At 39.7% G+C, this 26,313-nt stretch overlaps 1 protein-coding gene across 1 annotated transcript in view; it reads right to left on the minus strand.

Annotated features, from left to right (window-relative positions):
- The window catches only part of LOC124612669 (ADAM 17-like protease), a 135,748-nt gene that overhangs the window by 78,258 nt on the left and 31,177 nt on the right, over positions 1–26,313 (minus strand). Inside the window, exon 4 of the mRNA XM_047140994.1 lies at positions 12,238–12,359. Within this exon, the coding sequence (XP_046996950.1) occupies positions 12,238–12,359 (122 nt within the window). The remainder of the gene's footprint in view (positions 1–12,237; positions 12,360–26,313) is intronic.

Consider the following 26,313-nt stretch of genomic DNA (forward strand, 5'->3'; position numbering starts at 1 on the left):
AAGTCTTTCCACTCCCAGGATTGGAATGACTCCTTACCCTCTCCCTTAAAACCCACATCCTTTCGTCTTTCCCTCTCCTTCCCTCTTTCCTGATGAAGCAACCGTTGGTTGCGAAAGCTTGAATTTTGTGTGTATGTTTGTGTTTGTTTGTGTGTCTATCAACCTGCCAGCGCTTTTGTTTGGTAAGTCACATCATCTTTGTTTTTATCTATATCTTTATATATGTCTTTAAATATGTCTGCTTGTGTCTGTATATGTGTGGATGGATATGTGTGTGTGTGTGCGCGAGTGTATACCCGTCCTTTTTCCCCCCTAAGGTAAGTCTTTCCGCTCCCGGGATTGGAATGACTCCTTACCCTCTCCCTTAAAACCCACATCCTTTCGTCTTTCCCTCTCCTTCCCTCTTTCCTGATGAGGCAACAGTTTGTTGCGAAAGCTTGAATTTTGTGTGTATGTTTGTGTGTGTTTGTGTCTCTTTCGACCTGCCAGCGCTTTCGTTTGGTAAGTCACATCATCTTTGGTTTTTGATATATTTTTCCCACGTGGAATGTTTCCCTCTATTATATTAATATCTTTATATGCACAGTTATAAATGCACACTGTTACACCAGTTCACAAAAATCTTTGGAAAGTTTACATTCTCTTTTGTGTGCACCTGTCCACAACTCAATGCTTGTGCTATTCAGTGACCGATCTTCTTTATTCCTAAATTATTTACTTTCCTTACTATATTTAAACACAGATATTATATGCTCAGAAATTCATCTGTGGAGTAGATGAAGTTCTGAAGCAGAAATGATTTTAATTTGATTGTAATAATGTTTTAACAGTGTGACAGCATGAATTCACAAGGGAAGTGGTCAAATAAGTTTCATGGCTGCATACTGTGCTCCTCGGTGAGCTATAATAAGGTTGAGTTGTTTATACTGTTGTATTTATGAAAGCTACTATTCTATTCAAATTTCTTCACAACAAACTTCGTAAGACACTAAATGCAATGTGCACCTATTAGTATGCCTAGTTTTTTGCCTGCAAGAGGTTCAAGGATGGAACTAGATGCTTTACTTACATTAGATTTCAATATAATGAATATTTTGCACCTACATGTGGAATTGATCCAGCATTATACAACATTAATAAACGAAAGCAAAGTACTGAGTGACAGACAAAACTATTTGCTTTAACACAATAAAAAATATAAAAAATTTCATTATGAATCTGTTGGTAATCTATTAAAACAGACACACACATTATTCAGATATAAATTGATATTAATTACCATGGTGATCGCAGAGGCAATATCTGTTTCTGTTATGCTGTATGCTAGAAAGCTGCCTATTGTGAGTTATATAGATCTGTTCATAATTAAACACTGTCTTCTTTCTGCTTTAAAAATAATATTCCTTCTTAACTTATTGTAAGCAGAAGATGTGTCCAACATATGCCTTTAGTGATACTTGTTTTACACTCATAAACTAGACAGACACAAGCAAAATCATGGATATTTAGTATCACACGATCCAGAAACACTACATTAATTCCAAAGTTCCCAAACTGAATACATTGATGAGACAAGTTCATCACCACTTATAATATTTTTATATGTAAAAAACTATGCAAATTATAGCAAATTTAATAATTGTAATTTACTTATCAAATTCACTGCATGACAACCTGAAATGCTAAGAAAATAAAATGTATCTGTTTATATTATGGCATGTGAGTGCAATGTTTTAATTCACCAATATTACAAGCAAAAAAATATTTTGCAACTAAGCAAATTAAGCCAAAATACACTCCTGGAAATTGAAATAAGAACACCGTGAATTCATTGTCCCAGGAAGGGGAAACTTTATTGACACATTCCTGGGGTCAGATACATCACATGATCACACTGACAGAACCACAGGCACATAGACACAGGCAACAGAGCATGCACAATGTCGGCACTAGTACAGTGTATATCCACCTTTCGCAGCAATGCAGGCTGCTATTCTCCCATGGAGACGATCGTAGAGATGCTGGATGTAGTCCTGTGGAACGGCTTGCCATGCCATTTCCACCTGGCGCCTCCGTTGGACCAGCGTTCGTGCTGGACGTGCAGACCGCGTGAGACGACGCTTCATCCAGTCCCAAACATGCTCAATGGGGGACAGATCCGGAGATCTTGCTGGCCAGGGTAGTTGACTTACACCTTCTAGAGCACGTTGGGTGGCACGGGATACATGCGGACGTGCATTGTCCTGTTGGAACAGCAAGTTCCCTTGCTGGTCTAGGAATGGTAGAACGATGGGTTCGATGACGGTTTGGATGTACCGTGCACTATTCAGTGTCCCCTCAACGATCACTAGTGGTGTTCGGCCAGTGTAGGAGATCGCTCCCCACACCATGATGCCGCGTGTTGGCCCTGTGTGCCTCGGTCGTATGCAGTCCTGATTGTGGCGCTCACCTGCACAGCGCCAAACACGCATACGACCATCATTGGCACCAAGGCAGAAGCGACTCTCATCGCTGAAGACGACACGTCTCCATTCGTCCCTCCATTCACGCCTGACGCGACACCACTGGAGGCGGGCTGCACGATGTTGGGGCGTGAGCAGAAGACGGCCTAACGGTGTGCGGGACCGTAGCCCAGCTTCATGGAGACGGTTGCGAATGGTCCTCGCCGATACCCCAGGAGCAACAGTGTCCCTAATTTGCTGGGAAGTGGCAGTGTGGTCCCCTACGGCACTGCGTAGGATCCTACGGTCTTGGCGTGCATCCGTGCGTCGCTGCGGTCCGGTCCCAGGTCGACGGGCACGTGCACCTTCTGCCGACCACTGGCGACAACATCGATGTACTGTGGAGACCTCACGCCCCACGTGTTGAGCAACTCGGCGGTACGTCCATCCGGCCTCCCGCATGCCCACTATACGCCCTCGCTCAAAGTCCGTCAACTGCACATACGGTTCACGTCCACGCTGTCGCGGCATGCTACCAGTGTTAAAGACTGCGATGGAGCTCCGTATGCCACAGCAAACTGGCTGACACTGACGGCGGCGGTGCACAAATGCTGCGCAGCTAGCGCCATTCGACGGATAACACCGCGGTTCCTGGTGTGTGCGCTGTGCCGTGCGTGTGATCATTGCTTGTACAGCCCTCTCGCAGTGTCCGGAGCAAGTATGGTGGGTCTGACACACCGGTGTCAATGTGTTCTTTTTTCCATTTCCAGGAGTGTATACACTTCTCCTCAGTATTATGAAATCAGAGCAGTGTTGGCACATCCATTATCTGTTTCCTGACTCAGTGACATTAAATATTCAGTGTTTTAAAAGTAATGTTTAATTAATTTAAATCAACCATTAAAAAGGCTTTTACCACTTGAGTATGGTGAATTTATGAGTTTTGTGGCCACTAGGTAGAAGACTGTTGAAAGAAGATTTGGAATTACTGGCCACATAATTGTTTTATTAATTTTAAACATGTTTTCATTGAATATAACAATTTGCAAAAAGGTTTCAATGTGAATTTTGTCAGTAGCAAGAGAGCCAATAGAATTCTAATGTGGTTTGTAGGTGACAAATGACTGCAAGAAAGGTAGCTAAATTTCTTCATACATGGAGAGTTTTACTGTTTTATCTGCAAAATGAAAATGGCTGCAGTATAATAATTTTCATTGTAATGAACAAGGCAATGTGGCATCCGTGACACTTTATAAGTAGATGCAGCAGTGCTGTAAGATGTTTTGCGTCTCAGTCGCAGTCTTGGCAGTGAGGTCAGCAAGGAGTACTGGAGACAGAATATTGTGCCACCCATTGGCTGCACAGAGTGTGAAAGACTTTAAATTTTATGCTATCTTTATTCTTTATTTGCTGGTGATATCCATTCGCAGACTGCCAGGTGGGGGTTAGACACTGAAGCCAGCTGAAACATTATGTTTCGCAGTGAGTCACAATGTGCTGCAGTGAACTAAAACCCATTTAAATTAATTTCTCGTGCTAATAAGAAACCAAACAGAAAACACTGGATAGTTTCTTTCTTTTTCTTTTTTTTTACCACTTTCCAATGATTACAGAATCATTTAATGAAGTCTAATTTACAATTTTCATTAAATTAGTGTGCTTTCAGATTTTGAAATTGAGTATCCACATGTGATGGTCACTTAGTACGGTAGTTCGTTGTGTTCATCTCCAATGTACTGGTCACTTTACTGCAGGCCTATGTGAAGTATGCTGATGAACTGTTAATGTCAAAACTGTTTTTATTTATTTCTTTTCTGTGAGGTCACCATTCACAAGTAAATTCAATTTTATTTATTAAAATAAACATTGTTCAACCACAAATATGTTTCCCTTTCTATTACTTAACCATCCCTTTTTTTCATTTTATTTACAAATGTTTCTGAATTTGCTATCTCGTCAACTGCTGGGAACCTTACAAAAAAAATCTAATGATTATACAGCCAAGTTAACCATAGTGTGATAAATGCAGCAATGCGTTACCACGCCTTTGACAAGTGTTCAAACGAAAATTTCAACTTCTGCTATTTCGACCACAAGTTTTAAGATTAATTGCAATAGTCAAAAGAGAGAGGGGAGCCCACAGAGTGAGGTGGCACAGTGGTAAAACACCGGTCCTGTATTCGCACAGATGACAGTTCAGTTCTCCATTCACACATCCTAAATCAATTAAGGTGAAGGCTACAGTGGTTCCTTTTAAGGGCACGACTGATTCCTTTTCTAGCCTTCCACAATCATAATTCACACTCTGTCTCAAAGAATCTCGTAACTGACAGAGTATTAAATCTTCCTTACTTTATTCTAGTTACTTTTTTTTGTATAATAAAAAGCATTTGCCTGGTATGGAGTTATGCCTGAATATTATCTTGTACGACACCAGTAAATGAAACTGTGTGACATATATTAACTTACCAACTTTTATATCCATATGTTGGCAATTACTTTTATAGCAAAAGCAGTTGAACATAAATGTTCCAGTAAGTCTGCTATAGAGCTGTTACAGTTTTTTTCCTTCAATATGTACTTCCAAGAATGTTCTTGCCTTCCTCTGAGAATGCCAGACAGGCATAAGAAGATATACAGTTTAACACGTAATTTAAAGTATAATTTTCAATTTTTTACAAGTACAATAGAGCATAGCTACCTGTGAATGACATATCTGCAGTGATAAGCACTCCCTTGCCCAGTAATCTGAAGGCCTCACAAAGGCATTTACAGATAAGCAGTACCCCTCAAACCCAGACCACAAACAGGTTTTCTGTGCAAATCTTCACACACTCCCAATCCTCCAGCCACCCCCAAGAATCTGCTGCAAAGGAATTCCCCCTCATCACCCAAGTCACTCTGGACTGGAACAACTGAACTATATCCTTTGTCAGGACTTTGATTATATGTCACCCTGCCCTGAAATGAGAAACATCATGCGCAAGATCCTTCCATCACCCACCCAACCTCTACAACGTTCTAGTCCATTCCTATGCCACCACCACTCGCGACCCCTTGCCACAGGGGCCATATCCCTGTGGCAGACCAAGGTGCAAGACCTGTGCAATACACCCACCAAGCAACTCTTACCCAAGTCGTGTCGCAGGCTTATCTTACCCCCTCAGATGCCAGGCCCCGTGTGTAAGCAGCTATGTCATACACCAATCCTGCTGCAAACACTGCATAGTCTCTTATTTTGGTATGACTACCAACCAGTTGTCCACCAGGATGAATGGCCACCACAAAACTTGTCAAGGGCCAAGTTGACCACCCAGTGGCACAACATGCAGCTGAGCACAACATGCTCAATTTCAGTGCTTCTACATCCAAGCCATCTGGATGCTTCCCTTCACCATCAGCTTATCTGAACTTGGGAGTTATCATTACAACACATCCTTCACTCTCATAATTGTCCTGGCCTCAATCTCAGATAATCCACTATCCCTGCACCCTTCACCTAACAGTTTCCCCTCTCTCTATCCTGTCACCTCCTCTTATCCTCATCCACATCTCGCCTTCAGAACGTGGCACTTTCCACTGGCTGCTACAACTGTACCTGCCACCCCTCCCTTCCACATTCCTAGTCAGCAAACCGGCCTTCGTCCGAGCTGCCAGACCCAGCCTCAGTCTCTCTCCCTGACTCCCGCCTCCCTCTCACTCTACACACCTCACCTGACTCTACCCCCATGACAAACAGCCCAACTCTCGTGAAATAGCACTGGCACTGTCTGTCTAGCTGGCACCATTTAGGAGCACAGTAATGTGCATGCATGTTGGGAATATGTGTCTCTTTGTGTGCTCTAGCTCGTCAAAGGATGACTTCAAAAGCTAGTTTGTTTTTATGTGGGCCTATGGACAACCCAACGCTTCTGGTTTTCAGTGAGCAGTCCCCTTTAAGCCTAAAGTATTTAATTATATTGAAAGAGTTAGCTACATTCTGTCTGTTTCATGTAGAATAAGATCCAGTTTAATATGTCAACTTCTTGCAAAAATTGCAACACCAAAAGGATGCATGCGACTGATATGAACTTGATTCATTCAATCATCATGTACAACATGCACTCGCAACCGCAACTCGCAAACATGACTGCAGTCTCCGGCAACTGAAACCAGTGTGGTTTCAGTTGTTTGGGACTGCAGTCATGTGTGCGAGTTGCATTTGTGTGAGTGTGTGTGTGTGTGTGTGTGTGTGTGTGTGTGTGTGTGTGAGAGAGAGAGAGAGAGAGAGAGAGAGAGAGAGAGAGAGAGAGAGAGAGAGAGAGAGAGAGAGAGAGAGATCTATTCTTGCCGAGTCCAATGATCGAAAGCATTGTTACATTCCATCCTGGATTTTCCATTGTTTGATTAAATTCTCATGTTCTGTGGATCCCATAAAGAACAACCTTCAGGGATATTGAATAAGACAAGGTATACATCTATAATCTGTCTATGTATTAACAATAAACTATCACTACAGTACTTGCTGCTGTTCCTGCTCAAGGTAAAACTGTCATAAAACAAAAGGCTGGTTTGAACACCACAGTGATTGACTAAGGGTGGTCCTACTGAAGGTGATATACATGTGCCTTCTTTGAACATTTAAACTGACTTATCCAGTCAGTTATGGTGGGAGGTACAGTTTGATGTGAACTCAAAACCATAGTGCAACTCGGCCTTTGTGACATTAACAATTACTGTCAGAGGATTAAAGAAGTGATGGTGACAGATAAACATCCTAGGACCAGGCAATGAATCTGACACCTTTGCATCCACAGTCTGGCATTTACACACTGAGCCACACTATTCATGCCTATGACCCCTAAATTTAATCAAATAAACTGTAGAGATAAGACTATCGCTTGATAACAGCTGTTGCCTACTGAGTTACATTAAACAGCTATTGTTTGTCTCCTGTTATGAGCTTAATATTTACTTTATTACAATGGTACTTTTATCTCCTAAATCTGTTGCAACAGTGGCCTGCCATGCAGCTTTACAACAAACTTTTTTTAACAATTAGCTGAAAGAACTTTCCAGTCCCTGAGTCTAGGCATACAGATAACCTGAAAAAGAGATGCTAAAGAGAAATTTTTAATTTTCTTTTGATTTGGTAGGATTCCCAATTTCTTGCTTTATATTAGGTGAGGGATTGTTAAATAGCTTTGCATCAGAGCACATAATTATGGTTTGAATCTAGGTAAAGAGGCAAAGACTCAATGAAAATTATTTTTGCACCTTGTTTTCAGATTGTGTACACCACAGTTCAGCTGAAACTGATTTTTGAATAAAAGTATTGGCAAATTTCAAGATCCTTAAACAGATTTCTGCAGAAGTAAAGCTGTGATGACGTGTCATGAGCTGCGATGGGTAGCTCAGATAGTAGAGCACCTGCCCACAAAATACAAACGTCCCGGGTTTGAGGCCCAGTCCAACACTCAGCTTTAATCTGTCAGGAAGTTTCACATCGGCACACACACTGCTGCAAAGTGAAATTTAATTCTGTATACGGTAATCTATTTGCACAATATTCTTGCTGCTCACTTCTGCTGAATACATGCTTACTTTACTTAAAGTGCACTATCCTAGATGATAATTACATGACAAAGATTGGGTAGGCCCATATGACAGTGCACAAATGGTTGTGATTAGAAATCTGTATATAGTCCCTCACTCTGAGAACTCATTGTATGTTTAAGTGCATATAAACTGTGATCGGAGCCTCTAAATGCTTTGACAAGGAAGGCCTGTGGAATTTCTCTCCATTGGTTTGTATGCTGTTACATAATGCATCAACAGTGGTTACTGGAGGATATTGCTTAACAAGTTTGTGACCATACATGTCCCAATCATGTTCAATGGGCAACAGGCCAGGCAAATAAGATATCCATTGCTCTTCAATATGTTTGCTCAGTCTTTACCACAAATTATCAGACATCATTCTGCTGGAAGATAATGTGATGACACCTGATATCTGTCCACAATGTCATTAAATGTCATCACTACTGTTGTGTTTAATAGGTAAATGACAACACCTGCAGAGCAGCTTCTGGGGGTCACCACTGAAAAACCTAGATTTTGCCATTAAGCTCACCAGCACACTGTTGCCCAAAGCAGTGGAAGGTGGAAGGAATCTGCTGAATACACAATTAACTTTACTTTATGTGCACTATCCCAGATGATAATTCCTTAATAAGGAATGGATAGGTCTATTTGGCGCCAAGCAACCATGTACAGGACTAGCAGTTGTCAAGTCCCTTATGGCCATATGGACAAGAGGCAGTCAACCCACTCACAAGGGGAAGAAGGCCTCAGACACGGCCAACCGATTCGGCTCAGATTTGGTAGGTCGCTTGTATACAACCTAAAATGGAGGACTCTAAGATATTTTAGATCAACACCCCCACATTTTTGAGAAAATCATCCCTAAAGGTTATGACAAGCAATCGACTCAAAATTGGCAGGATCGATAGATAATTGTAAATAAAGCATTTTTCATCATCAGGTATGGGGTCCGAAAACGCATACTTTTCCAGAAATCGATGTAACAAACTGTTACAGCTGCCGCTTCTGTGCCCACATAGTAAACGCTTTTCGCCCACAGTGGCGATAGCGCAACAGCAAGGTAACTGCCAGGGAATCGGAAAACCTGGGTTCGAATCTCGAAAAAACCTACTGGATGTTGTTCTTTTCGTTTGTATTTTTCCATATCTCAATTGATAGGGATATGGGTTACTAAGGTAAGTAAAAATAAGGAATGATAATAATAAGGTAGGCAAACTAATTTCTCAAACGCCATGAGTTGTGTATAGTATTAAACTTTTACATCTTGTCACATGAAAACAACTCCGAGTAAAAGTGCTGTGAATTCCTCACGAGGGATCACAGACAGCCAAGCCGGCGATGCTTGTTTACAGCAAGGTATGGGACAGAATGCACGCGAGGAGAATTATGTTGTCCCGGTTGCCTCTTCGTCATATAATAGCTGTGAACCTGGAGGAGAGAAGGTGTCCAGCATGAGCCTTATAGAAGTCAATCAGAAGTAGTTGTTTTAGTCATTAGGCTCCCACGAACCGTGCGGATACTTGTAGTAATTTTTCCATTGTTTATGCGCCGAATGAAATGTGTTTTGTGAATGAATACAGTGTTCTTCTGTAAGTAACATATGACGAGTACTGTATATAGTTTGTAGTAATTAACTCATCTGTTTATGCCGTAGTAACTAGTTATTGTTTGTTGTGTCATATCTTTCAGGTGCATAATCTGAATAATGGAGGACGTACACCCTTCGACTAGCGCTGTAATATGTAGTTGGGAGCCTGTCACAGACGATGGCAAGCGGGAAGTTACCGACGCTGTGTTTTGGTTTGTAAAAGTGTTGCAAGACAGATGCATTACCAATGCACTACCGGAAGCTGGCAGTTCTGTTTCTCAGCATTCCAGATTGATAGGAGCGGCTATCGTCAAGCGATTTTTGGAGCTGATGAACAAAATGACTTTTGTTGATACTGAAGACTAAGCAGAAAGATATCCCGACTAGTGAATCGCAAAATGGCCACAACACTTTGGAAATCTCCACGTCACTGGGAATATGTGCTTCATCTGTTGCCGATGAGTATTACAAACCGATTACTAAACGATTGAACTACGGCACTATACCCCTTGAAGTAAAAGTAAAGGTGGTAACGCTATCCATGTATCATTGGAACTTACAAACACTGCAAAAGAATGGAGCAACAACAGCCCTGAAAAGGAAGAAGAACTTAAAAATGTGGGAAAGTGATACCGTGAAAGGAGGGACAAGATAAATAAATGGATATATGACCGATTTGTCGAATCTCGTTGTCGTAACGAGAATGTAACAACGAGAATACTTCAGGAGTGGGCTGCAGGTGCAGCACTTCAATATACGGCCAACAAGGATTTTACGTTTGCTGCATCATTATCTTGGGCAAGAAATTTCAAATCTGAGTATAAAATTCGTCAACGGCACGTCACTAACTACACCTCTCATAAGGAGGTATAAAATATAGAAGATATACAGAAAGTGGCAGCTCTTTTCAGCATGCAAACGGCGTCACGTATGACCGGTTTTAATCGTGATTATCTGATCAACACCGATCAAACAGGATGCGAGTATCGGCTGAACATTAGACGCATGTTATCACATAAGGGAGAAAAACGAACCCTTGTCGCAGTTGGTAGTAAAAACAAACTAACACATTCGTAGATGGCGCAATATGCCATCACAGCCACTGGAAAAGTGTTGCCTAAGGTTTTCCTGTGTTTACAAGAAACAAATGTTACATTTGGTCCTCAGGTTATAGAAGAGATCAATCGTTTAACCGACTCGTTGAAAAATGTTTACATTACCTGCTCCAGATCCGGGAAACTGACAAATGCGATTTACAGAACATTTCTTGAGAATGTTTTAAAACCATATGTTTCTGATAACAAGTTTTGTCTAATATAATATTGGATTCCTGGAGTGCAAAAATTAATACTACAATATATCACACATTGTTTATAGATGGCGAGGGTCAGCTGACGTGCACAGCAAAAGTAATACCACCAAACTTCACACCTGTGCCGGCCGTGTGATGTTTATTTCTATCACCAGGTTAAAAACTTTATTTCCCAGTTTCAAAATTGCAGTGTGCTTCTGGAAACCCAGCGGGAATTGCACAACCGCACGTATGCAATAATATTCACAGCATAATTCATAACCAACTTTCAGCACAGATTTTTCAGGCAATGATATCGTATGTGTGATATGCATCAAAATTAATTCCCGAAAAAGACATATTTTTAAATGTAAACCAAGTTTATTTTCCGCTGACTCTTTGGAAGGAACAGTGTAGCTGTCGAAAGATTGCGTTCATTAGATGTTCTTGGTGCCGTGAGTATATTTGTTTCAAGTGTCTATATGACAAATACCATCCATCTAGTTGTTCAAAGAAAAGTAAGGACACGTAAAAGTGACTGGAAGAGCCGTTGTAAAGTCACCTGGAGCAACATTTTAGTTGTTTACTATCCCAAGAGGTTTGAGCAATTTATTTACCTACGTTATTATTATCATTCATTATTGATTTACTTACCTTATGAACCCTCCTATCCCTATCAATTGAGATATGGAAAAATACAAACTAAAAGAAGAACATACAGTAGGTTTCTTCGAGATTCGAACCCAGGTCATCCGATTCCCTGGCAGTTACCTTGGCCTTTGTGCTATTGGTGCTGGCAGTGAAAAGCGTTTACCCTGAGGGTACAAAAGTGGAAGTTGTAAAAGTTTCCGACATCGATTTCTGGAAAAGTATGTGTTTTCGGACCCCATACCTGATGGTGAAAAATGCTCTATTTACAATTATCTATCGATCCCACCAATTTTGAGTCGATTGCTCGTCATAACCTTTAGGGGTGATTTTCTCAAAAACGAGGGTGTGTTGACCTAAAATATCTTAGATTCCTTTGTTTTAGGTTGTACACAAGCGATCTGCCAAATTTGAGCTGAATCGGCTGGCCATGTCTGAGGCCTTCCCCTTGTCAGTGTTCAAATTGCACAGTCCAATTCCAGCCAGTTGCCTGACATCAACATCATCTATTCACTGATTCCACTCAAATATCATTGACCTTGAAGATTGCCTTGTTTGAACCAAAATGTCACACATTATTATCAATGTTCCAGTCACTGATTATTCATTTCTGCTCAAGCTTGCTCATATGTTAGCACCGATTTGTGAAGGGCAGGATTCATTAGAAAATCAGAACTTTTACTTACCTCTATATGATACGTTTCATCTGCAACATGGACTGTAGCAGTCATCATTCCATCCTCAAGATGTGCTGTGACATCAGAAGTTACTTCACCAAATACTCGTCCATGATAAAAATTTTCATGATCTGGTAAAAGAAAAGTGTATTTCAGCATTGACTATTTACAGTTGTATGAGGACACACAGGTAGGACATTCATGGTCACAGGACATGCACATTAGTATGTTCTGCAGAAATGATAAGTATTTGAACCACATAGCCTATGGGTTCAAGGTCAACATCGGTATCACAGCACAACACTACCTACTGGTAAAATGTGCCTGCAGCTCTCATTGTTGCCATAAACTGAAGATAATGGATCAATGTGACTTGAGCAGATGTGCAGGATGCCGTGCAGATAGGCACAAAACATACCATCAAATCAGTGAGTTTGAAAGAGGGCACACAATTGGCATGAGGGAATGTGGTGCTTCCTTCTGGGAAATTGCTGCTCATTTGGGATGAAGTGTCTTGGGAGTGCAACGGATGGGTGGAGAGGGGTTTACAGAAGGCCGCGAACATGATGAGATGGATCAGGTTGGACCAACCAGATCACCCCTGAGAAGATTGACATCTCATCCAAATGGCATTGCAGGACAGATCTACATCCTCATTGGCTCTGGTGCAACAATGGAACAGTGTAACACATCATACACTATCAGGGGAGACAGTCCATCACTGTTTATTATAGCATGGGTTACATATGTATCATCCATTTCTCTGCCTACTTTTGACGAATGTGTAGAAGCATGCTAGATGGCAATGGTGTATGATATGATGTCACTGGGGCCAGAAATGGCATCATATAGTGTTTTCGGACAGATCCAGATTTTGCTTGTTTGAAAATGACGGCTGCTTCTTGGTTTGCCACAGGCAGGGGGAGTGGCATCACAGTGACTGCATTCGCACAAGACATACAGTGCCAACTCAAGGTCTTAGGGTTGGGGATGCTATTGCGTTCACCCACAAATCACAGTTGGTGCTTGTCAAGGCCACTGTGACTAGTGTGACCTACGTGAATGACATCCTTCAGCCTGTAGCTGTACCCTTTCTGCACAACACCCCAGATGCCATTTTTCAGCAAGACGATGCATGTCACATCTTGCTGCATGAACGCATGCCTTCTTGGTGTCACAGGATGCCAGCCTTTTGTCCTAGTCTACCAGATCATCAGCCTTGTCACCAATCGAAAATGTGTGCGGTATGGTGAAACGATGGGCACAGTGCTGTGACCCAATGCCAACCACCACAGATGAACTTTGAAACCAGGTGAATGCAGCATGGATGGCTATACCACAGGATGCCATTCGTGCATTATACATGTCAAAACCATTACACATGGAACAAGTTACTAGGGCCCATGGTGGACCTGTGCCTGATAGGCAACAGGAAACATGCTGAACCGAGGTGACTGAAATGCTAATCATTTCTGCAGAACATGCTACTAATGTACATGTCCTGTGAATATAAATGTTCTACCTCTAATCATTCAAAGTGTTCTGTCTTTTCTGAACATGAGTGTACACACTAACTAATCAGCCCGCATCTCGTGGTCGTGCGGTAGCGTTCTCGCTTCCCACGCCCGGGTTCCCGGGTTCGATTCCCGGCGGGGTCAGGGATTTTCTCTGCCTCGTGATGACTGGGTGTTGTGTGCTGTCCTTAGGTTAGTTAGGTTTAAGTAGTTCTAAGTTCTAGGGGACTGATGACCATAGCTGTTAAGTCCCATAGTGCTCAGAGCCATTTGAACCATTTTTGAACTAACTAATCAGCTTTTGTGTTTCCATACCCATAATGGAGAAAATCATACAGATCTATTGCAAAGCTTATGTATATGTGAACTTCACATTAATAACAATATTGAAAGATTCAACTGGTTATTAATCTGTAGCATTTTTTTCAGACTTTCAAAAGTGAGAGGACCAACAGTTAAAATACTGGACTCTCAGAAAAAAATTCTCTTCCTATTTCAGATTCTGACAAAAACTCAGTATTTCAATGACTATCCACACTTCTATGTTAGCAGCAAGGAAACCACTATTTCCAATAAAGCTGTTGCTTTCTCACTTACATTAAATAGCTTAATATTCACATGACTCCATAGGTACTTTCCAAAGAAAGTATTTACCCACTCATGTCACAACAGAGATTTGTTTACAGTACACTAAGAGTTGTTATGCAGCTTTAGAATGAGCATGGCTACTTGCCATGAAGTTAAAAGTGGAGAAACAATATACTAACTTCTGGATGAATGGATGAGAGTTTGAACCCTGCACCTCCTGAATGAGAGACCAGTGCCTTCGCCACCACTGTCACCTCCCTCAGTAGGAGCACTGAGTAACATATGACTTACCATAAACAGACAAGGAAATACATCCGTATCCATCCACTTAGGAAAAGCAAAGTATGTTGCAGCTAGTTGTAATTCTCATGAAGGCTTTCACTGGATGTATAGCAGTAAATATCTGGGACAATTTATTCAAAATGTTTCACAACATATATTGGACAATGTCCCATTCACAAAATACAAAAACATGGAAATATCAGCAATGGTTGGTCAAAAAAGTATAAACCGTTTGAATGTTCTCTGCCCAGCACAGAAAGAGAGTCATATGGCATTGTTAGCTGAGAAACCTGCCAAGGGGCTGGTTAAGCTACCTAACTGGAAAGTACTATCAGTGCACAATGGCCCCTTTCCATTCTATTTGTAAAAGTTGAGTCTTAAGTGTATCTTTGACGGTAGGTGCCTGTAATGGATGTCTGTGTTGTATGATGAGAGAAGTGATAAGATGAAACCTACAGCCAGCAATCAACCTACTCCTCTTGAATAACACCAACAATGTCACATGTCCTCATTTCGTGAGACCTGTGTTGAGGTTTGGAATTCAATCCAGGACAATAGTGCAAAGTTTGGTGATATTAACATGCAAGGTCTATATAATAAGATAATGTTTTGGAGAATGATTCCCATGTGTTATTTAAATTTGCTGTTTGGTACATATATCACTCTGGTCTTTAGATTGCATTAATCTATGTAGACTCCATAGGTTTTTTTGCTTTATTTGTCAGAACTCTTTGAAGATGTTTTCTGACATTGTTACCTTATCTGATACCTTTATTAACACCCAATGGTGATCAACAATGGCTGTGCTTATGACCAGTACTTCCTGTCTGTATTGCAGTATATGGTAATTACACGATCTATTAATATCTCTGTACCTCTACTGCACCTTGTGGGATTATTTACTGGTAGATTAGATAATAAGTGTTGATTCGATCACTGAAATTCCTTGTATAACAGCTTTCTTTCAGTGTGTTAATATTTAGATCACCTACAACTATTATGTATGTGAATTGCCTAACAGCATTGTCTAACAGAACTTCAAGCTCCTTTAAAACAAAACATTTACCCAACTGTCTGGTGATCTGTATATCCCTAATATAAATCACTTTTCCCTTTTGAATGTTGTCCATACTGCTGCTGATTCAAATAGTATTTCTATATAGTTGTCCACTGCCCATGGTATGCTATCCCTCATTTCATCATGTACACACACTGCAACTACTCCACCTTTATGTTGACATCTGCAGTAGTAGTCCACTTTTTCATATTCTTGTATGTTGTAAACAATAATTTCATTTTCTTTTACACCATGTTCTGTCACAACAAATATATGTGATAATTATACTGTTACTAGTACTTCTATCTCATCTAATTTACGTGAAACATTGTGTACCCTGTTGCCCAATACCGCACTCCATTTTGGTTAAACAGCCACCATGTGGAGAAGACTGACACCAACATGATAGGGATCATGAGAATGATTAGTGGCTGTCTAGAGAAACACTACCCTACATTGGCTACTAGTTTTGATCCATATTGTTGCCCCTCATATTCACAGACAAGAAAAGTAAGTAAAGGAATTCAACCAAATTTGAGGCAGTCCCCATATTCCACTGCACAGTGACATGGCTGATGCTTCTGTACAGAGGGTAAAGTCATGTCCCCCCCTCCCCACCCACCCCCTACCATTAGCAGAACTATTTTTGAGGGACAATTTCGCAGTTAATGACATGTGGAGGAGAACAGTGAAAAGTCTTATAACTGGCACAAGCTCAATCTATTATTGACCCTATTTCACTGCTACCAGAAATGAAACTGCCTCACCACATACGGAAAACCCTCAATAAAATAATAATGCCACATGGCATCTATTGTGACTCAACCTACAAATGCGAAAAAACAGTCACTGAACCACAACTGCAGAGAACCTCCTCGCCTGTTCATCACAATGTTACTGAATGCCCTGTTACAGCATAACCACAAGGAAAAAAGTGATTTCTTCGAAGCACTGCACTCTGTACTGGACTGGATTAATGGCTTCAACTTTAAAATTTAAAATTATGTATACACAGTTTGTTATGATTTGTTTTATCCTTGTGACTACACTGTGAAACTTTGTCACTTTGTTTTCTTCTTCTTCTTCCTCCTCCTCCTTTCACTTCACCCTCTTTGGAGTATGGTGAATCAATCATTTCTTTGCATGTTTCCCCTTCCTTTGTGTCCAGTATTTCTTCATTCTCTCTGACCTCCTCCTCTCCATTTCTCTTCTGAGATGAAGGATTTCAACTTCATTTTAAATCTGCCTTGGAACCTTATTTTTGTCTTTAGTACTTATCTGAGTTATTCAATCGAGTAATGACTTTTCTGAAACTTTTAATTGTCTTAGGACTTTTTCAATTTCTGTAAACCAATTAAGTTTGGTTATTCATTTATGGAAGAAGCCAAAAAATCATTTAGTTATCTATTGAAGTTCATTATGAGAAGATGTACATAAAACTTGTCTTTTTTCGCACAGTATCTAACAAGGGAACCTCCCCATCGCACCCCCTCAGATTTAGTTACAAGTTGGCACAGTGGATAGGCCTTGAAAAACTGAACACAAATCAATTGAGAAAAGAAGAAGAAGTTGTGTGGAACTATGAAAAAATAAGCAAAATATACAAACTGAGTAGTACATGTGCAAGATAGGCAACATCAAGGATGGTGTGAGCACAGGAGTGCCGTGGTCAGTGTGAGCAGCTGCAGAGCGAGAAGTCCTTGGTTCACGTCTTCCCTAGAGTGAGGAGTTTACTTTCTTTATTTTCATGAAGTTATGATCTGTCCGTTCATTCATTGACATCTCTGTTCACTGTATTAAATTTAGTGTCTGTGTTTTGCGACCGCACCACAAAACCGTGCTATTAGTAGACGAAAGGACGTGCCTCTCCAATGGGAACCGAAAACATTTGATCGCAAGGTCATAGGTCAACCGATTCCTCCACAGGAAAACACGTCCGATATATTCTATATGGCACTGGTGACAGCATGTGCGTCACATGACAGGAATATGTTGTCGACCCACCTAACTTGTACACTTGGCGAATGGGTAAAAAGATTCTTCTATCTTGCCCGATTTAGGTTTTTTTGTGGATGTGATAATCACTCCCAAAAAACTGATGAAAACATAAGAGTGTCACATAAACTGAAAATAAAAAATTAAACTTTTCACTCGAGGGAAGACTTGAACCAGGGACCTCTCGTTCCGCAGATGCTCACGCTAACCAAGGGACCACGGCACTCCTGTGCTCACATCATCCTTGATGTTGCATATCTTGCACATGGACGACTCAGTTTGTATATTTTGCTTATTTTTTCAAAGTTCCACACAACTATTTCCTGTTTTCTCGATTGATGTGTGTTCAGTTTTTCAAGGCCTATCCACTGTGCCAACTTATAACTAAATCTGAGGGGGGTGTGATGGGGAGGTTCCCTTGTAAGAGTTTCTCAATTTTTTTTTTTTGAGTGTTTCATTCTTAATCTACACTATTTCATTATTATGAAATTTTGTTCTTACGATTTTTCTTACATTTTCTTTTATCTGAGATATTGGGCCCTGGGCTTGGGACCTGTAATAGCACGTTCACTTTCTTTCATATACATTACTTTTATGTGTTATACCTAATCTATGTACGCCATATACTAAATAAATAAATCATTATTTGAAAATAGGTTTCCTCATAATCTAACAGAAAGTAAATTAAACACTCAAGAAAAAAAGGGGGTGGGGGTAACTAGAAGGATTAAAATAGCTTGTGAAAGGAAAAGTGAACCATGTGTGCACTCATATCGATTCTGGCCACTTGATCTTCTCTAGCGATTTTTAGCAACAGTTTTCCTTTTGTCCTATGAGGAAGCAGCCTCACAGGTCTTTGAAGGATCTAATTACATGCATAGCTCTCTGCTGCATATTGCCTTACTGGCTGTTCCACATGGAAACAAACGGTCACACACCCAGCATCGAGGCCCGCTCTGTGTTGTGATTGGCGACAATTTAGCATGCAGAGTGTGGCAATCCTGTCTGAAGAATCACTGCTTTCCTCTACCTTCTTGTTGTGGGTGGTCAGTAGTTTCCATTTCTGTTATCTTAGTTAATGTGACTGCCAGCAATCCTTATTTCACCATGATCTGGCAAAGAAATAAAAGGTGAGCACCTTGTTTTGTGTACCTTTAAGTGTTGGAAATCTCTCTTCTTTCGCTGAGGCCTTCTCACTAAAATCTGTTTTGGATTCTTGGCCCAGCTCTGTGTAGCTTTCTCTAGTGGTTGTTATTTTGGCCTGTACTTTTAATGCGGATCAGCACTCATGGTAATCAGAACTTGCCCAATTTATTCTTAGGATAGTTGTAAAAGGACGCATATTTAGTCCAGTTCTAGTTCAGTTACTACCTGATTAAGCAATGTTTCTTTAATTGTACATGTGTGTTATTTTGAATGCTCAGATGTTCAAACTCATAAAATCTTCTGTATTTAAAGCACCCATTTGCTGATTCCTAAAAATTGTTTGTACATTTTATTCTGAATGTTTAGGTGATCAAATTGTTTTAAGAAATTTCTATTTTCAATTGTCTGTTTACCTTAAAGCTCTTGTGGGTTCAACGGGCCCAGTTTCTTTTGCTTTAAATTTATTATGCCAAGGTCAGAGACCCATGTACAATCTTTAATTTAATTTTGTTACATAATTTAATGAGTACTCTGTGTACAATTTACAGCCTGAGCTGAACCAAGCAACTGTGCGATGCGTAGGCTTAGGTCAAGCTGGTAATCTTATGTTGGCTAATGCATTCATTTTCAGCTCCTTGTAATTCTGTTTCAAAACTGTTTAACAGTTCATCTGTTTTCTGTTCTTTTGTCAATTCATTTTCTTATCAGGTTATGGAAATTAAAGGATTGCTTGAGTTACATGTTTCCAGAACTTTAAAATTTTCCACACAAATTTTAGTATTTTCTTGGAATGTTTTTCAAATGGTGGTTATTCTATAACATCATTCTAAATAATTGCAAATAGTCTTGAGTGCCTCTGGGGAAAGTTCTTAACTTTTTGAGATATCTAAGACTTTCTAAAAATGTAAAATAAATAAATTAATTAATATTATGAACTGATTGTGTTTGGTACACCCAGCACCTTACCACTTCCAGATCCAAGCTGTCTACCATTTCAATGGCAGCAATTTGTGGTGCTGACTGTGTGTGATTTTATAAATAAATAAAAATTATGGTAGGGAATAGGCGGTTTTGTGTTGGCAAAGTGTACCGCTTGTTTTGCTGGTTTCAGGTGACTGTAAAGCTGGAATTGGCCATGGACAGGAAACTGTACACCGAGGTACTCTACTTCGCAAAAAACAATTTCAGTATGAGATTGTGATACGCTGGTTACCATTGGAAGGCAATGTGATTGAGTTAAATTAACACTTGTGTGGCACACTGGACCACCACCCCTGTACTACGTCTGATAACACAGGCAAGGTATGAGATAGGTTCCATACCTTTACAGGCTGAAGTTAAAATATCTTTCAGGGGAGCTAGTGACATCTGTCAGTAGATTCACACGAGAATTGCAGACCACTACTAGCTTCATTCGCATGATGACACTCGTTTGAGTAAGATGTTTCATTTTGAGGTGCTACAGTGGATAAAATCAAGTATCTTGCAATGTTTAAGTTTCTGACAAAAGAATGACTTGCACCAGCTGAAATCAAAGTTCGCTTGGATGGTGTTTATGATGATGCTTCCCCTTCATACTCCACAGTGAAGGAATGGTCTAAACAGTTTTGTCTAGGCAGACAGAGAGCATTCAAATGTTTTTTATTCCAGTTTTTGATCACAATATCAATTCTTTTGACAATGATCGGTTTCATTCCATGATGACCATCCTCAGATCTCAGTACTGATTTTCTGCTTCAGTTTACAGAGCCTTTTGACTCGGTTGCAAGCCGGGCATGATGCTAGTTTCACCAGCTGCGATATAGTCGCATATTCAAACAGTGATCCAATACTGTCAAATGTTTTTTATTCCAGGCTGGAATAGTTGCTAACAGAAACAAGTGGTGAGATTATAGACCTCTTGTGGTCAAATGTTCATTTACCAAACCCTGGGCCGAGCTTCTTCAAATGGCCAATTCTGTGATATTTCAAATTATTTACCTGTTAGCCTGTGGTAGACCGAGCAGAATTATAGTAAATGCTCTTGTTAAGGGTGAGTCTTTGGTTCAATTGTGTAAAAAAACTGCTTGACGAAAGTTTATTAGTAGAGTTAAAAACGAACTGGCCAATCAACATTTTTATTATGTTCAAAATCAGAGTGAGCCACTTGTATGATATATAGTGGATGTTCAGACAGCCATATTAGCTTTTTGCTTTAGGATTTTTGAAAGAGAAACAGTAATATTCTAGCAAGTATGCATCTGGAAAACTGGTCTTGTGCACTTTCCACTAATAAACCAGATACCTTGGCCAAATTAGATAAGTGGTGACAGATATAGAGAACGTTCAGTTTAGTGGTGATCAGCACAGCACTTGTGAACAAATGTTTGAGCACTTTTTGCTAGAAACATGTCAGCTCATAATAAGGGAAAACAGTTTGAATCTGATAGTAGGATTAGTTTCCACTGTAGTCAGTTAGGTCACCTAGATTGAAACTGTCTAATACTGCAAGACAATGTAAAAACGAGCTGATGCCATTGGTCGGTAGCTCATGGTAGGAACTGTGGTGGGCAACGGAAGGTTTGCAATAAGGTAATAGCCCTTTGTTAGCTCAGGTTTATCCTTTGTTTGCACCACCTTAAACCATTAACCGTAGGCCGTGCTTGATTCGAGTAGCTATGTTTCTCTGCTAGATTATCAATAGTACTGTCAGCATGCTCACATCACTAAATTATTTTCCTTACAACTGGTTTTCAAGCAATGTGGTGCTGTAATGGGGGATCATTGCCTGTGTTAGGTAAAGTCTGCGCAGGTCTGAGTATTAATGGGTTATCCTGGCCAATAAGGTTTGCTGTTGTGAAAGGATTGTCCACTGATGTGTAGCTAGACCGTGACTTTATGCAGAAAACAGGCTGTGTTTTAGATTACATGAGCAAACAATATTATTTTAAATTCCATCCTCACAAAAGACATTTGTTGTGTAGTCATGATAATATCCAGGGTGTTTTAGTGCTGAAGATAAGGTTGTTCCTTTTGATGTGGCTCATCTCAATGAACCACAAGCTCACAATTACTCGAGTTACTTCATCTATTTCCCTGTGTCCTTACCAACAAATTAGGGGTCACAAATAACACTGAGTACCAAGTTCAGCTTATTGACCGAATTCCTGTCCATCAAGCTCCCTATTGTTTCTCTCCTCCTAAAATGAAGAAACTACATAATATCATAGATCAACTTTTAACAGATAGGCTGAGGCTATCATTTCTGCCAAGGATGTCTCGTTTTTCTAGAGTCAAAGCCCAACAGCACAGGTCATCAATTGGTGGTAGATTACCTGACCCTGAATCAAACGGTGGTATTGTAATCATTCACACTGCCATCATCTGTAAGTGATCCACTTGATTTGCTGGAGCTCAGTATTTTACCATTCTCAATCTTAATCAGATCTATCATCAGGTGCCATTGATTAAAGAGTCAAAGCCTATTACTAATTGGAATTTGTTCAAATATAACTGTATCTCTTTTGGTTTGGTCACTGGAACAACCGTGTTGTGATCTTTGCTGGATTGTGTGTTAGGTGAACTTAAGTTGAAATATGTTTACAATTATCTAGATGATGATGTGATGGATTAATTGTGAAACCTTCCAAGGTTAATTTGGCCCATCAGGAAATCTCCTTTTTGGAATACATTATCCCGTCTGATGGCATCAGGTTCACACTAAGGCCATCTACCAGTTCTCTCTACCTGAAGTTAATAAAGGTGTGGCCAGATTTAGAGGCATAATGAATTTCTTTAGGTAATTCACTGTCTACAATTGACCATGCCTTTAGCTCATTTACAGTGCAAGGAAAAACATTTCAGTGGGTTGAAAATGGCCTCAAGTAATGCTCCTGTCTTAGCCATTCCAATTTTGAGTGCAGGGTTTATTCTCCAGATTGAAACCTCTTATTCGGGAATAGCCATCACATTACTTCAGTGTTATAATGTTGAATGAAAGCGGACAGCCTACACTTTGAGGGCCTAATATCCACTGAAATTAAATATTCGGTGTGTAAGCTGGAAGCCCTGGCTATCTTGTTGTGCCCAGAGAAACTTAAATTATATCTCACACATAAAATGGATAGGATCACCTGCAAAGCTGTTGAGGTTTCTGTCCTTCATTTCCAAGTTAGACATTTCAGGAGTACTGAAACAACATCACAGATGCTCTCAGTTATATGTTTCTGTGTGAGCTAGAAACAATTGAAACCCTGCAAGTCAGCCAAGAACCAAGGAATCTGCATTTGTTTCTACTGCCACGTGTGAGAAACAGTAATTACTCAATGATCTGATGGAGAACCAGGATCAAGCTGCTCAGTTAAGTTACATAAAATGGCAACTTAAGGACGGGCAACAGGTTTCGGGGTATTTTAATAACAAAGCCCTTTTGTGTTACTGTACCCATTATGATGATAAATTGAAGAATTGTCTTCCTAAGGAACTGATTCCAGCTGTTTCTAAGTATTGCCAGCAATCCCTGTGTGGGAACTTACAGAACCATCATGAAAATTTAAGGATCATTTGACTCTGGGGAGTTTGAACTCCTGTATTAGGAAGTTAGTTAGCCAATGTCAGGATTGTAGAATGGCTAAGCCTAGTTCTAGCACCCGCTGGGGCTTCTTACATTCCAGCCAATTGGAGAGGCCCAAGGATAAGCTTCTTGTTCATGGGGCTCTTTTCTCATACTAAGAATAGCAACTGATATATTTTTGTGGTGGGTGACACATTTACTGGTTTTGTTTGGCTACTTCCAAGTATATCTATGACACCTGGGGTACAGTCCAACATCTGGAAGAAATACTTTCTGTTTTTGGGGCACAAAAGGTTCTAGTAAACAATAATGCACTTATCTTTTTGTTCCATAAATTTAAGAATGTTTTTAAACAGCGCAATCTCTCATATCAAGACTACCCCTTATTACATGCAGCAGTCATTTGCAGAGTGAGTAAATCTTAATGTGAAATCATCCTTATTATTTGTCATGCCCAATCTCAGGCAAAGTAGGACCAAGTTATCAACTGGCTTAATTTTGCCTTTAATATAGCAGTGCATGTAACTTGTATGACAACATCCAGTCACCTCATTTGTATCTAATCTGAGGCTGGTAAATGACATCCTTGCTGAGAATATTAATTCCATTGGCATTAATGAAAATTGGCAATGTACAAAGAACAATAATTGCTTTGTGCACCGGGTGGAGGCTGCAAGGTATAACAGAGTCAGCCGTCCTGTCTCGTTAAAGGTTGGCAACATTGTCGCCACCCCCCCCCCTTTTTTTTTTTAAATAAAAGAGCTTTTTTGGGCACAGAATAAGGGTTAACAAGTGTTCCACGAGAGGTGTGGACTTGCAGCTCTCTGAAGGAATTTGATCAAACATGTGACTCCCTGCTGGTCTTATCTCGCTAAATGCAAATGGGAATAGCTCACCAATGATGGAGGCTGCTCGCCATGTGGTGGTTGGCAATTGTTTACCATGAAAAACATGTCTACATCATTTGATGTATCACTGCTTCCCTCTAACTCCATGGGCATGTGTTGCATCATCTGAGTCAGTACAGTTTCGCATTTCTACTGCTTTGATTGATGGATGTGATCCCGCCAGTATTCCTTACTTCACCAAGGTTTATTGTCTATCTTTCACTAGTGGATTTTCTTTTGACCTTTTTTTTAAAATACGGATTGGTTCTCTCCACCTCGGCCAAATTTAGTTCCATTATTACCTGATTAAGCACAGAGATTGGTTCTTTCAGATTGTATGTATGGCTTGTTTTGAATGCTCAGGTGATCAAACTTTTCCAAAATCTTTTGTATTTAAAGCACTCATGTGCTGACTCTAAAATTTTGTGTGTGTTTTACACTGAATGTTTAGGAGTTCAAACTGTTTAAAAATATTTGTATCTTCATTTGTCTGTTTACCTTAAAGGTCTTGTGGGTTAAAAGGGGGACAGTTTCTCTTGGTTTAAATTAATTATGCCAACACCAATGATCCCTATACGATCTGTAAAGTACTTCTGTTCTATAATTTTTATGCATATTCTATGCACGTTCCAGAGCTTCAGCTGAGCCAAGCAACTGCATGATGCATGGACTGAAGTCAAGTCGACAATCTTAGTTGGCTAATGCATTCATTTCCAGCTCCTTGTGATTCTATTTTTAAAAAATGTTAAACAATGCTTCTGTTTTCAGTTCTTTTGTGGATTATTTGAAACATTCACTTTCTTACTTATTACACAAGTTAAAGGATTGCTTGACTTAAACATTGACATAATTTTAAAGTTTTCCTCAAATGTTCAAATGGTAGTTATTCTATAATATTCTAAATAACTGTGAATAATTTTTTGAATGCTCTGGGACGAGCTTATAAATGTTTATAAGATTTAAGATCCGCTAAAAATTGAAAATAAAAGTTATAAAGGTATAAAATGTCTGAGTTTGGTACATCCAATGCCATACCACTTCCAGGTCCAGGCTCCCTATTATTTCAAAAATGGAAGTTTATCTATTGGCAATAACAATAAAGATTCTGCAGTAATTGCACACCACAAAAACTATTCATTATCACTAAGAAAAGTTATTAAATGATCAAGGGACATGCACATTATGTCAGAAATCAGTAATTTCAACAAAGATGTCAGTCCATGTGGAATATACTGAAATGAGAAACAGGAGAAAAGGTCATGGAACAGGGTAAAATCACTGTTGGTTTAAATGGGAGATCTATAAATGACTCATCACAGTTAGCAGATATGTTTAATAATCATTTCTTAAATGTGATAAAAAATATAAGGACAAACAGTTCAAGAGAAACTGAAGCTGTATGGTGAAAAACCAAATTTCACAAAATTGAATCAAAGATGTCTCACCTACTTCCTCTTCTGAAATTAATAAAATTACGTGTTCTTTCAAAGCTAAGGGCTCATCAGGATTTTCTGATGTTTGCAGTGTAATACCAAAGACTTGTTGTCTTTCCTTAAATTTGTTACGCATCACTACCTCTGAGCATTTTTTCCAGCCTGATTGAAAAGCTCAATAAGAAAGGTTATTGGAGTTATTAGGTAGCAAGTGTATTGCATCGCTAGCGACAGCGTAGTTAAATCTGACAGTTTAAAATCATGTAATTTGTTTCTAAAATGGTTCAAATCAACAGTATCTACAGAAATCTAGGTTTCACAAAAGTTTCCCATTCACTGAAATTTGAAGACCCAAGTTTGAAACTTTAATAGTATACATCACACAATGAAACACCATCAGTCATTGTTTTGATGTTACTTTATTATATTGCAACCAGTTCCATTTCATTTATTTACATAAATAAGCAGCCTAAGTACCACACATCATCTATCAGAAGGATGAACATACAAAAATTTAATAGTATATGTGTTTTGGTATAAAATCATTGTGTAGACATTTCTGTAAAGTTATATTAAACATATTTTAAGTTGTCAATATTTTACAGAAATGTTACATCCACTGAATTTGAAG

The sequence above is a fragment of the Schistocerca americana genome, chromosome 4 (genome assembly GCF_021461395.2).
Source record: "Schistocerca americana isolate TAMUIC-IGC-003095 chromosome 4, iqSchAmer2.1, whole genome shotgun sequence".
NCBI classification, from domain to species: Eukaryota; Metazoa; Arthropoda; class Insecta; order Orthoptera; family Acrididae; genus Schistocerca; species Schistocerca americana.